The sequence below is a fragment of the Nestor notabilis genome, unplaced genomic scaffold (assembly GCF_000696875.1).
Source record: "Nestor notabilis isolate BGI_N333 unplaced genomic scaffold, ASM69687v1 scaffold32209, whole genome shotgun sequence".
In the NCBI taxonomy this organism is placed as follows: Eukaryota; Metazoa; Chordata; class Aves; order Psittaciformes; family Psittacidae; genus Nestor; species Nestor notabilis.
The window spans coordinates 48,729-62,345 of record NW_009943874.1 but is presented as its reverse complement, the minus strand read 5'-3'; the positions used below and the strand labels follow the sequence as shown (position 1 = coordinate 62,345).

Genomic DNA, 13,617 nt, shown 5'->3' with positions numbered 1-13,617 from the left:
CTTATTTTCACTTTCTAAATAGGTTCCCTGTGTCTGTTCACCTCTAAGTCCAATTAAATTCAAGGGCAGCAGATCACAAAAGCTAATGCTACTTGACCAAAATTTCTACTGTGTGTGGCAAGAAAATCAGCAGAAAGTAACTCAAGTTTTGCTTTTCTTTGCTAGATAAGACTGCAGATGTCATCTAGATGCTAATTGAAGTCATTGTACAATCGTGTTAGATGCCCTGTTTTCATTCAATATTGTGGCAGGTAACATAGTACCTGTGTTCTTCAAGAGAGGATCAATGATACAAAGATAGTTTTCTGCTGCAGGGAGAAAACAGACAATTAGAAAATCACTATTTGTATTCAATCTCTGTTTACACTGGTTGACCACATCTCTTGCAAGCATACATTTCTCTCTAGCTTCAGAAATACACAAATATATCAGCACCAGAAGTCTCCTCTCGTTTTAGTTTGCAATTCAGGATTGCTTTATTAATCAACACAAGATGCATTCATTGAACTGGATTAATCCTGCATAAGTAATTTGCTGAAGTTATTTTTCATTTCTGGGAACAAATAATTTATTTGGATTTTCATATATCAGGATCACAGAGATTTGCCACAGTCAGATTTTAATTTTAGTTACTTCTGAGCTGGCTTATATATTAGGGAATATAGTTTTGCATGAGAGCATCTTCTAAAATCTGTAATTGGTGTGGAACACTGACATGCACAGAATACATCCGACAAGGTCCAGAGAGTTAGGTTCAGTTTCGCTGATCAACATCTATGCTGCAGATTAACTGAATCTTTTATGGCATTACAAGCCCTCCAGAATTCATTAGTGTACTTTCCGTTCCCTCTAACCACTCTGACCTCCACTGCTGCTGTTGCTGCTTCCTTCATTTGGACCTGAGGCTGAAACACTGATTCTTTTCCACTGCCACACTAACAATAAAATGAGAATATGTATCTTAAACTGCTCAGGAGTGTATATGTTGGCAATTACCGTCCTGGCCTCTTTAGCACTGTTTGGGATTTCTGTCTCCTTTCTCATGGTCTGTCCCTTAAAAGCGAGAGAACTAGAGTACTATATTGGCAAATGATTATAACACAATAAAAACTGGTACACATAATGAGCTTTGGCATGGATTTTTTCTCAGAAATTGGCTCACAGATGCAGCTAGCAGAGTAAATTGTTGTATTAAAAGCAGAAAGGGGGACAAACCTGTGAAGGAAAGCAAATCCAGCATTTAGGAAGTGGGGGCAAAGCACCTTTGAAGACAGTGCTATAATCAATGAAAAGTGTATTTCTGAAATGCCATTTTTGCCCTCTTTAAGGGCATGCAGATGGGTTGCAATTCAGCAGCAACCCAGCCTTCTCACACTTCTCAGGCAGGGGATGGAAGCACAGCTCAGGACCAGGGAAATAGCTCTTATTCACTGACTGGTCTATTGTTTTCCAGGCCCAGCTCCGCAAAAGTACCTAGGCAAGTTTGTCATGCTGAGGACACAGAGAAGATTAATCTTTGGCAGGAAGGACAGCACACAAGGAGAACAGAGGAACACTCCAGGTGTCCAGCTCCCAGAGATGACTCTCATCTGAGAATCAGCAGTGGAAAGGGCACTTCCCTCCAGCCCAGTAGGGACCAGGACTTGCGACATACCTGCTCTGCTTGTGCTTCCTGCCACCAGCAGCCGCTCTCCTCCCTTGCCACAGGCACTGGCTGTAGCTGGGTGCTTGCCGCAGCCCAGGAAACACAGAGGTGCCGCTGGGCATCTCTTTCATGGTTTTTGTGGTACTGAAGTCCACGCATTGAAAGCTTGAACACTGTAACACCCAAGTACTCTGCTGATTTGATCCTTCTGCTTGACAGCTAGACCACTGTAAATGATTAGCTGAAGAAAACAGTAGCAGTGCCATCACCAAATGCTTATTTAGTTTCATGTTTATTTCATATCCTCTTATTGCATTTTCCCGTGTTTCTCTTACGCTCTTTAAATCACCCCTCCTGTCATTTCTTTCCAGGCTTGCTCTGATGTGTGCTTCTGAGAAGCCATCTTTGCCTTCCTCATTACTCCAGCCCTTACTTTCTCTGTGCCCTTATTCCACAAGAACTTCACACTTTCTCCCCTTGCAGTCTCCTGTTCTCTATTCTTCCTTTCATTCTTACCTCTTCTTTCTCACTTCACATCCTTCCTTTCAAAATCATCTGTCTACTGCTCTTACCTTCTCCTCTTCCTCCTCCTGCATTACTTTTAAAATACGCATCAATCTCTCTTCCTTTGTTTCTCTTCTGCAATAAACTCCTTAATGAAACAGTCCTATTCATTGTGCTATATTACCATAGTTGCTGCTCGCTTGCCTTTCTCTCTCTTCCTCATAAAAGATTTGAACAGACTGATCCCCTCTTGTTAGACCAGACTCTTTCATTGCACCCTCATCCCACCCCCAGCACAACTCACGCTTGCTGTAAGGACTGTCTTTTTGTTTGCTCAGGGCACCCACTGGGTTTGAATAAGAAGAGTCTGGTCCCTGACTAAGGTTTGTAGGCATGAATGAATAAATAATACATGTAGTACAGTAACTGGTATTGATAATCATTCTGCTTCCTGGTAAAACACCTGCCTTTACCTGGCAATACCTCTTGTCCCAACTCCTCTACTGCTCACCCGTGCCAGCATTTCCCCTCCAAGAACAGAAGTACCCATAGTTCGAAGGCTATCACCATACGAGGGGCATTTTGAAGAGGGAAGAAATCGCCCCAACTAGCATTACGTTCCCCAAAGCAAGACTGCATTTAACGGAGCGGTGTCCTTTCCACTTATCTTACCACAGGACAGAGGAAGGCGCAGAGCAGTGCAAGGCAGAGGCATTTCAAAGATGTCCCATCGCTTCCGTAGGCAGGTCAGACCCTGCCTGGGGGCACCCAGGTGGGGCTTTCCCTGCTGGAAGCAGAGGCCAGGCACGGGTGCTCAGGGGAAGGCTCTGCCTGCCTGCCTTTTACTGCATCGCTGCATTTACAAGCACTGGAGAGCAACGAGGCTGTTATGTATGGCCACAAAACAAAAGAAGTTTACGCATCTACATGATAAAAAAAGTTCCAAAGAATTTAATGTAGTTATTATTTATACATACACTTTATAAGTAGGAATATGGCAGACAGTTGAATTAGTACATAAAGTTTTATTTAAAGTTTCCCCCCTACAAGCAAGCTTCATTTACACAGTCTAGTACTGTACAAAATTTACATTCTTTGTGTGACTTATTCAGTTAGCACTTTCCTTGGTCATGCCTTCCTGAAAGATAAAAAGATTTACATACAGTCTTCATAAATCTTTAAATTATCTTGGTAAAAAAAAGAACCACTTGAAAGGACAACAAATATCCTTTAAAAATGGTACATTTTAGTAGAGACAGGTGACAGTCAGTATTCAATGGCAGACCTCATCCTGATCTTAAATGTCATTCAAGGTTTCTTCATTTAGTATCTTAACAGTTTCCTTTTTATATATATTTATATTTATATACTTTCAACAGGAAAGAAAGAAAAAAAATCATGATTGCACCAAATATATTTTACAAGGGATCCCTTGGATCTGAACAATATAAATAAATACAAAACCAACTAAGATTGCACTATGTAGTAGAAATGAATTGAGAGTTCAGGATATACACTCCACCTTTATGAGTTCCTTAGTGATGCTCACTGGAAAACTCCCCAACAGCACATTCAAATATTAGCATCTTCAGCTAATTATTTTGTTTAAACAGTTTTTTTCCAAGCGTGCAGCTACCTCATCTATTAGGTTATTGCATTTGTATGGAATCAGTCTTTACTGCATTAGTCCGATTTTACAACTGTGTAATTCTGCTGCAAGCAAGGGAGTTGCACTGCAATAAAACTGGACTGATGCCAGAGAGAAACAGTCCCATGGTATTTGCCCTCCATGATTTATACTGCTCTCAAGCATCAATATATAGTGTAATTTCCATGTACATTCACCCTCTTTCTATTTTGCAGAGCAAATAATGAATTCTTTCTCCCATCTACTGCCTTTGAAGTAGAAACCAACCTCCATTAGTTGCCTGCTCCTTACTTAATGCACTAGCATTAAGTCCTATTGTGGAAGGTATGTGCAGGCTTGAAAATGCAGGATCTGAGTCTCCTTTGCCCTTTACTAGTGCAGATAGTTATAATTAGGCAAATTAAATGTCAGATTCTTAGCTGACATAAACCGAAGTACATCCACTGGCTTCAATGGAGCAATGTCAGTTTATACTAGCGAAGAGGACGGTCCTGAGGATAATGGATGCAGCACCAGTAAACCACATTGGAAGAATCATGCGTATACTTTACTGAGGTGTACATGATTATGTTAACTGCTAGGTGGTGGAGAATCAGGCTCAAATTTTGGCACTGCTTTTGCAAAGCCAGGACAGAAAGACATAAGGTTAAAACATAGAGAGCCTGATCTGTGCAAGGGACTATGAGTTCATGAAGCGAGTCCTAAACGCTACTGGTCCCACGTGGTAGCATTCTGAACTCGCTTTGCAATGTGTAAATAATTACACAGGCTATAAGGCAGTGGGAAGTCTAGCCTCATATTACTTTGGATCAATAGTAAAAATCTTTCAGAGTACATTTTAAGATCAACCACACAGGAGTATTTTCACTACTTACCAGTGCCTCTCCAAAATTGTGCGTAATCATTTAAGAGTCCAGAGTAATACATTTATAATTAAATGCAGTTGTCTTGTCTTTGGAAGCAACTAGCATGGATGCTCCTAACAGGTTAGTGGAAAGTAAGTAAAGGTTCCAGTGCTTTGTTAAGTGATCATAGAAATAACTTACTTTACAAACCCAGAATTTAAGCTGTAGGACCAAATTACTGTTATACTAACGTAAAAACAGCCATTCCGTGTGATTTCAGTGAAATGACTCTGACTTTACACAAGTGTGATTAGAAGAATTTGATCCTAATCCCTAAGCTGCTATTGCAAGAAGTGCTCTGTAAAGCATGGCTTTCATTGTAGTCTGCTTTCCGCTGCACTTACACATGGGGACTTTGAAGGCAGAGTGTATTAGTTGCGAAGCTGTGCAAAAACTGAATGATATTTCTTTACCTTTTATAATCTTCTGATGCTGTGTTGCTTGCAGAGCATGTGAAGCAGCTGTAGGTTAGTATTACAGAGGAGACAATTCTGCAATGCAGTGTGAGCTTTTCACTGTCTGAATTCTGAAGCATTCATGAAAACAACATCCTCATGACTTCAACACAGATCACATGCAGGTAGATACAATGCACAATACTGATCTTGTCTCTTCAGGCTGTATTTGAACAGTTAGCCTTCATTATTTTTTAAAGTTAAATTTGATGTAAGGAATATCTCTGCAGCAGGAAAAAGTTAAAATCAGTCTGAAATGGCAGTCTGTCAGCATGTAATGTTCGGTGTGTTTTAGCTACTTGCTTCATAAGACACCGGCATCTATCTGAGATGGGACAACAGCTGGTTTTTGTTTTCCTTTAGTTTGCTCCTAAAGCATTAAATATGGAATAAGGGGTCAATTATGGTAGCTTTGTTTTAACAGGAATCCTGTTCTAATAAAATATTTACGTCACCTGTCATTATTTTCCCAAATGCAACCAGTGTTCGTGTCAGTGCTCCTTGACTATCATTTGTTGTATGGTACACAGGCTGGCAATACGACAGTTGAACAAGCAGGTCCTGCAAGTGGCTCAGCAACATCTCCTTCTAGTTCTGTCCAAGTTCCTTTCTCAGGACTATAGCAAATGGTAGAAGATTTGTAGGCTCCCTGTAACAGAACAAAAAGTAATATTAAATGTGGCTTTGGTAAAATCCAAGTCACACATCAGCTTTAGAGATGTTCAAAAGCGACTCATGGTTTTGAGCTCTAATTTAGAAGCCCTTCAAGAGGGTTCATTTTCATATGGGCTGTGCACCCAGCCTCTGCAAATCAGGCTTCTTTACAAGTGCCTTATAAGCAGAGCTATAAGCATATAGTCCCATCAATCACTTCTGCCAAATGTAATGTTTTTTATATTACTCCATATCAGTGAATACAGTCTGATGATAACCCATCTAAATAGAAAAGCACAAAGGTGAAAAAATACTCCATGTTCTCCAGAAGTAGAAAACAAAACCAAAACCTCCCCTGCAGCTACCTCATTCCTCGTCTCCTCTCTGTCCCATCTCAGTAATATAGATTGGCTGCAAGAACTCAGAAGGAGTGGAAGGGTCATTGCAGAAAGCAGGTACATACCATACTCCAGCTGTAGCCTCCTACAAGGTAAATACTGTCATCAAGGACTGCACAGCCAGGGCCACTGCGACCTTCCAGAATAGGAGTCTGGAGGATATTCCACTGGTCGCCTTTTGGATCATAGCATTCCACAAGCATTACATCGAGATGGGAGAAACCTGGATGAGGCCATTGAGAAAACAGTATGTGAATTATGGCATACTGATTATTTGGTTTACTGCTAAATTTATTAAATTACAATTACCATTATATTATTACATTTATAACATCATCATTAAACTTTCTTCTAGAAAATACTGCCATATACATTTAAGCCATTTCCCATAATGTAATGTCTCACTATTTTGGTTCAAATAAATCTGTTGAAGGCTTTTACCATTAGTTCTACAGTCTTCTGCAAGTCACAAGTACATGTAAGACATGAACAGATCAGCAAGTAACACTCGGTAATAACCTATCAATGATGCAAGCAGATTCAAGCAATACTCCTCTTCATCTGTCAGCGCTAATGCAAGTTTGAACATGTAGGAAAAGACTGTCCTTTGTAGTCTTTCTCAGAAGTCAGCAGATCTAATCTATTCAAAAATCAACAGATAAAAATCTCGCTCGGAAACCAGTGTCTAACAAGTCAACATACTCTTGGTTACAGAGGGACAAGGTGCTTAGCATGACAGATGTGATGTTCAGGACCATCTTCAATTTCCAAGCTGATTAAAGGTGTTCCCTAAGCTGTGATGTGACAGTCTTAAGACAACATAAAATGTACAGTGGTCCCATCCTTCCCTGACAGACAGAAAATGGCTCCATGCAACTGCTGCTTTGTAATCACCAAAGGGCAGATGGGTCTTAGCTTAAGACTCTCAAGCTGTATCAATTAGTATCAATTAAGTGAGCTGAACAGAGACACAGAACCCAGGAGTCCTGGTTCCTGCTCCAATATTTTCACATTTCTCTACCTCACATTACCTTCTTATTAGAGCTCTGCAGTAAAATGATGGTTTTCTTAATACACTGAGTTGCTTTACTTGACATTGCCATCTTCTCCATCAAGATATGACAGAAAAGAAAAGTTAGATTTTCTGGAGAAGGTCATTTGGTGATATTGGAACTTCACAATTAGAAGAGTCTTATTTATGTCAGGAATGAATAGTTATGATGAACTAATTTTTCATTGCTGTGAAGTTTTCAAGGGGCCATCAAAAAGCCACCACAGTGCACCCAGAATCTGTCAAAAGCTCTGTAACAAACTGCAGTACGCACATGACTAGCCGTGGTGTGGTAAATGCACTGCTAACACTAGTATACAAATCCAGCTGCACAAAGGAGAGCTTTGCCACGGAGCACTGCTATTCCCCCCGCAGTGGAGAATTGGTGGCATTTCATCCGCACTTCAGTCCCCTCCCTCTTCCCTTTCCCTGAAGTTCTTCCTTTTGTTTCTCTGTACAGAAGAAATCAGTTTTCCAAAAAGCCCTTCTACCAGACAGCCCCAGCTTTCTAGAAGCCTGGATGTTAAATACCTCTCACAACAGTGAGTAATTCACACATAACAAAGGCACCAAGGCCAACAGCTGTAGAGGAAAAAATGCAGTGATTATTAGAAGTTCCTTCTTTCCCAGAAGATGGTAGGTGAAACTGTGTGGAAGAAAAGGCGTCAGGATGGAAGCAATTCAAGCCTATGCATACGAAAGCATGTGTTTTAGCTACAGGAGAGCTGTGACATGTTAACTTCTATTTTCCTAGGAGAAAAAGCCAGCACTGTGGAACTCTGCAACAGATTTGTAGGTGCACATGTGCAGGCAGCTTTTACCCCCTTCGGCCTGTAAGGTCCAGCCTAGGAACACTCATGACAACTGGGGATGTGGAGCCCTGTACTTGGCTGCAGGGCTCTCTGCCCCACTGCTCTTTACCAGGGAAAATTTCCATCTCAGACGTTGTCTCCTACATGCTCCACAGACACTGAGATCTTCAAAGGAGCATGTAGCTGCAGAGTTTCCTGGGGACTCAGGTGCCAGTCATCCAGGCATATGGCCTGGTGTTACTGGCACTTAACATCACGTTTTCTTTTGCATTACTATTTCCTCTTTTGTTGTTGTGAGGCTTTTTTAATTTTTTCTCAGAAAGGAGAAAAAGAAAAATGTTGAATATAAACTGTCAAATATTGTCATGGGACACAGGAGCAGAAGCTGTGCTTTTTGGCTAAGTGGCTGGATTAAGCAGAATCTCTTTAGCAGTAACAGCAGCGGCATGTAGGTATTAAGACAAAAAATACCAGATTCCTAAGCAGTAGTTATTTTATTATGAGCCCTTTTCAAAAGATGAAAACAAGAGGCCTCTAAAAAAGAATTATAATTCACAAGCTACATTTAATAATAAAAAGGGATCTAAAGAGCCTAGTCCTAATATTTAATGGCTAGAGGGTTTTTTTTCTCTCTCTTCATTAAATCAGGAGCTTGTTTTTGTGTGTTGCTCTGAATAAAGCTCTAACTGCACATTTTGGAAAATGATTTACAGAGGAAAATATTGCTGGTACTTTCGGGTCAAAGAATAATCTGTTTGTTTCATTGAATTCTTGGTAATGACAAATTGTTCATGCCTCTGAGTAATGGAAGCTCCCATTTTTATTATCTAAAGCATTCATTACTCATATATTCAATGTACTGTTATAATTTTAAAATAATTTGCATAAAATTTTTTTTAAATTTTCTGGCTCAAGTGTCCTGTTAAATTGTGTTGCCTGTTTTATAATGTACCTAACAATGACTGTCTAACACAAATACTCTTTATCAGATGGGCTACAGTGAAATGCTTTTTCTCTATTAAAAGTGTGACCTTTCAAATGGTTTCCTCCGATTGCATACAGTCGATCATTCATTACAGCCAAAGCATGGATTGCTCGCTTTGTGTTCATGTCCTGTTTTCGGGCCCAGACGTCCATCACAGGGTCATAGCAGTACAGCCAGGGGACATATTCTCCATTGTGAACACCTCCTGCAAAGCAAATATACATCTGTTAATTAATATAAATAGAGACATTGTGTGCAGGAATTTAGCTCTATGTTTTGGGGTTCTAGAGCTTTTTTTGGTGGTAGTGAATAGTTTTGGCTTTTTTGGTTTGTGTTTATTTTTTTTTTTTTTTAATATGGCAGTAATTATAAAAGACACTGGCCTGAAATATATATTTTGCCATTGTGCACAGCTCCTGCGTGGGCTGCCAAAGGCTGAGGCAAGGAGGACACGTAACGCCACTCATTTGTCTCCAGGTTGTAGCACTCCACGCTGGACAAGTAGCCAGTTTCGTTTCTCCCACCGATTACGTACAAGTTCTTGTCAAGGCGACAGGCGTAGAAACTGGCTCTCCTGGAGGACAGGGCAGAACAAAACAAAACAAGCCAACAACAAACCAATTAGCCACATCAACTGCTTTTTTTCCCCTCTCCAGCTGACTGCCTGGACTAAGATAGCTGCTCCTTCAAATGCTACTTCAGAGAGAAGTGTCCAGGAGCTTCACATGCTTACAGCTATCCTAGAGACTGCGGCTGCTTTGTTAATCAAATAGCATGCTCCAAATCAAATAAATATGTAATTTTTGGTGTCTAAACAATTAAGCATGCATAAACCTGGCAGAAAATACCCCTTTTCAAAGCTGTTTGTTGCTTTTTCACATCCATGAGAGATAAAAAAGGTGCTCATTAATGTTTGGGGCATTACCTTGTAAGGGATGTAACAACTCAGTAAGACAAAGTGAAAAATGAGGTAGATAAGGTAACAATAATAAATTATCTTGACATTCACTTTCTTTATGGTCCTTCAAGGGTCATTGTTCTCAATTTACTAAGAGAACCACATCATCAAAATTTTTCTTCAAATACCAGTTTTTTCTTCTTTCTGCAGTACTGTAAATAGAACAACTTTCCTATGCTAGGCACAACATTACATTTCCACCCTGTAACTTGAAAGAGGTCAGTTTGCATCCAACTAACTGAGAAAAGTTTTAGCCACCTGCAGTAAACAGCTCTGGTATGACCCATCTCCTCCCCACGCTTCCCTACAGCCATCCCATGACCAGCTGAGTTAGTGAAGCCTGGTGTGCTGTGTCTAACCCACCATCTAGCCAGGCACACGTTCAGGAGTGTTTCTTTCAGAGAAGGCAGGAATAGTTTTCTCTCCTTTACCCAGCTGCCTATTGTCACAAAATCTGTGGTATACTTTAACACTTGGGAGAATTTTCTCTCTTTGTTAAATGTGGTTGAGACTGGCTGGTGGTTTCTAAGTTGGAGGAGGAGAGGTCAGGAAGACATGAAGACACAGCCATTGGAACAGCAGGGCTTGATGGGCATTCAGATCTGATGCAACACTGCCTGCTTCTGGCCTTACTTTTTGGATTTGGTGCACACTTGACAGGGCTTCTCACCAGCTGGGGTCACTGAGCACCTCCTGAACACCTCTTTGTTTCACCTTGCCTGCACGTGGGCAAATTGGACAGTGTGGAACAGCACCCCTTGTTGAGCAGAAGCGGGAGCACCACCACAGGGATAAGGCTATTCAAAACAAAGATTGAAGTAAGAGGACAGGAATACTGCTAAGTGCCTCCAGCTCAACTGACGAATTAAATAAGACCATTTAATTTATCTGTCAATGGGCAGATAGAAGCTGATGGCATATATTGCTCTGCATGGTCAGGCAGCAAATCGTGCATCTATGTTTTTACCCTGATTTTCTATGGAAACAAAGCTTATTTGATTACATCGTATGTGTAGCCACGTCTGCCTGAGTGTTGCCTCCTCAACAAAAAACTGCTGGCTGATTTCACTCTAATTTGACAGAGGGTATAGGTGTTACAGGCAATCAAGTGCCTATATGCTTCCTGAGAGTATGTGACAGGCCAGAAGCAAGACAGCCCATAGAGGCCCCAAAACCAGGAAAAGATGCAGAGGTCACATCCTACTAGACATCAGAGAGCCTGCATGGGCAGGCACATGTCCTCCAACCCTCCTGTGTCCTGAAGCCAAAAGGCACAAACCCACAGGGTGCCTGTCATCAATTCCTGGGGTGCTCACGCATCCACTTGTCTGTCCTTGTGCACCTCCTCTGATGAACCCATTAACAAACTGTTCTCAATGTTTCTTTAGTTCAGGTTAACAAGCAGAGGTAGGTACAACTGCAGGCATTATCCTCTTAACTAGGATTTCACTGACATTACTCTCTATGTGTACTCCTGGTTTCATCCACACAGTGTCACTATAAGGAGCAAAAATGAAAGCATCAGCGCTTCACTCTTCTGCTTGGATATGAATATTCCCTCTACAGCTCCTGTCACAAATATTTTAAGCTTCTGGTTTTTCACTTTTCAATGATACAGTGTGTAAGGGGCATGCTGCTAGACGATGAGTTTTTAAACTGCTGTAAAATATGATTCAGATTAAAACATAATACACCAATCTTTGCACGACAACTTTCCCCACAAAACTGGGAAGACACTATCCATTCTAATCAGGTAACTGGAATGTACCTCAGGATCTGAATATGGACAATAAGACAGTATTTTGTGGTTTTCTTCAGGATTTGCAAGTATTCAGCATTCACTGGTCTCTGAACTACTTTTCCTCATACCCCTTCACTCAATACTTTGCCTAAGTATATACATATAAAAGGGAAGAATTTCTTTCTGATTTCCTGAGATGATGAATTTATGCCCTGAAACAAAAAATACAACTGCCAGTTTGGGGTTGAAACCAATCAGTGCTATTACTGTTCCCTGCGGTATCTGGACTGGTTTCAGAATCACTTCTAGAACTGACTTTGCTTTTTAAAAACTGAAGTAATCTTAATAAGGGTTAACACTGCTATTACTAAAGTCAAAGACTAAAATGAAATGTGAAATTGTTTCATCTCTTTTTTTGTGGCTTTTTTTCTCATCACTTGGCCTCAGTGAGGACGCTGACCTGCTCACTTCCACTTGTGCTTTTACAGGTCCTGGCACGACACCATGCTTTTTGCTGGTCTTTAAACAAAAAGCTTTTAACTTGGAATGTAAGAAAAAAGATGTTTTAAATGTTATTATGTTCCACATGCCTTTTCCAGCCCTGGGCTGAGCTGGCAAGATGCAACAGTATTGACTAAGATGTCCAGCTGAAGCTTGTGCCTCAAGTTCAGATACATCTGCTACAAAGACCAGCAGGCATGTTGGTCTAACTGAACTGCTGTCCAAAAAGCATCCCATTGTTACTGCATCGTCGGGCAGATGTGCATTTTGAAAGCTTCTGAGTCACTTGCTGCTTCTCTAAACAATGCACATCTGAAAATAGTGCATACTTTTCAAAAACATGTATTTGTCATGTTCTTCAAATGAGAAGAAACCAAACTTCGTTGGCTTTAAAGAAAATACATCAGTGGCTCTGAATCCATAACGGGATTAGACTTCTCTTTATAGCTCACACAGTAAAATCAATCAGATATGGATTTTATCATACGAGAAAAAAGTTTACTCATCAAATATTTCATACGGATTTTCAACTTGAGAATATACTGCCTGTGAATGAGATCCACATTTACCTGGCAGTCATTTCAAAAGAGCTATTATAGTCCATCCAGCCAATTATTCTCAGACTAAAATTCCTAAGTAGGTTTTGACTTGATGGACCATAATGACTCAGAGAAACCCATTAAACAGTCTGTCTTGTCAATGGTGCCTGCATTATGCAGGCAGAGACAGGGTATGACCCTGTACTCCTTGGGAGGGTGGGGAATAGCCTGTTGACTTTAATGGGAATTTTATCTGACTAAAGGAGTTGAGAAACTGCATAAAAGCTCTCTTGTTTGTATGATCTTCCAAGAACTGGGCCAGACCCCACATCTAAAAGCTGCAACAACTCTGAGGAAGTCATTAGAGATGAGCAAATAAACTATTAAAAGCATTTTAGGAAGTGCTTAGAAAGATTTGAAAATCCCTGTTTCCCAACAATACCCCAATGCTTAGGAATCTTTAAAGAAAAATAATGGGTAAGTCTATGAGTTATGTATCCTGAACAAAAGAGGTGACAATTAATGTTGTCATAGTTAAAGCCCCTTGCAGAGGGAACTATGTGTGAGTGGACGAATACATTTAAATAACACTGTAAGGAGCTGTAATGCTAATACATCACAGTTTATTACAGGGCAGCTGCTAAGCAATCACAATGCACAGTGGAGTTTCTGACTCTTGGTTGAAGGCAGCAGCTTCCACCAGAGCACAAGGGAAGTCATGTTCCACACCTGTGATTATAAACTCATTTTCTAGTGAAACTGTCCACTGTGGGGGTGGAAAAACTCCTACTTGTCTGCTTTCTCCAACCCTCAACTATCTA

At 40.6% G+C, this 13,617-nt stretch overlaps 1 protein-coding gene across 1 annotated transcript in view; it reads right to left on the bottom strand.

The window, feature by feature from the left end:
• Nucleotides 1-3,076: 3,076 nt before the first annotated feature.
• Nucleotides 3,077-13,617, bottom strand: part of KLHL14 (kelch-like family member 14) — a 45,045-nt gene continuing 34,504 nt past the window's right edge. The window contains exons 4-7 of the mRNA XM_010022136.1: nt 9,441-9,631; nt 9,104-9,262; nt 6,275-6,432; nt 3,077-5,806 (exon numbers count right to left, since the gene is read on the bottom strand). Of these exons, the coding sequence (XP_010020438.1) occupies nt 5,666-5,806; nt 6,275-6,432; nt 9,104-9,262; nt 9,441-9,631 (649 nt within the window). The 3' untranslated portion in view covers nt 3,077-5,665. The remainder of the gene's footprint in view (nt 5,807-6,274; nt 6,433-9,103; nt 9,263-9,440; nt 9,632-13,617) is intronic.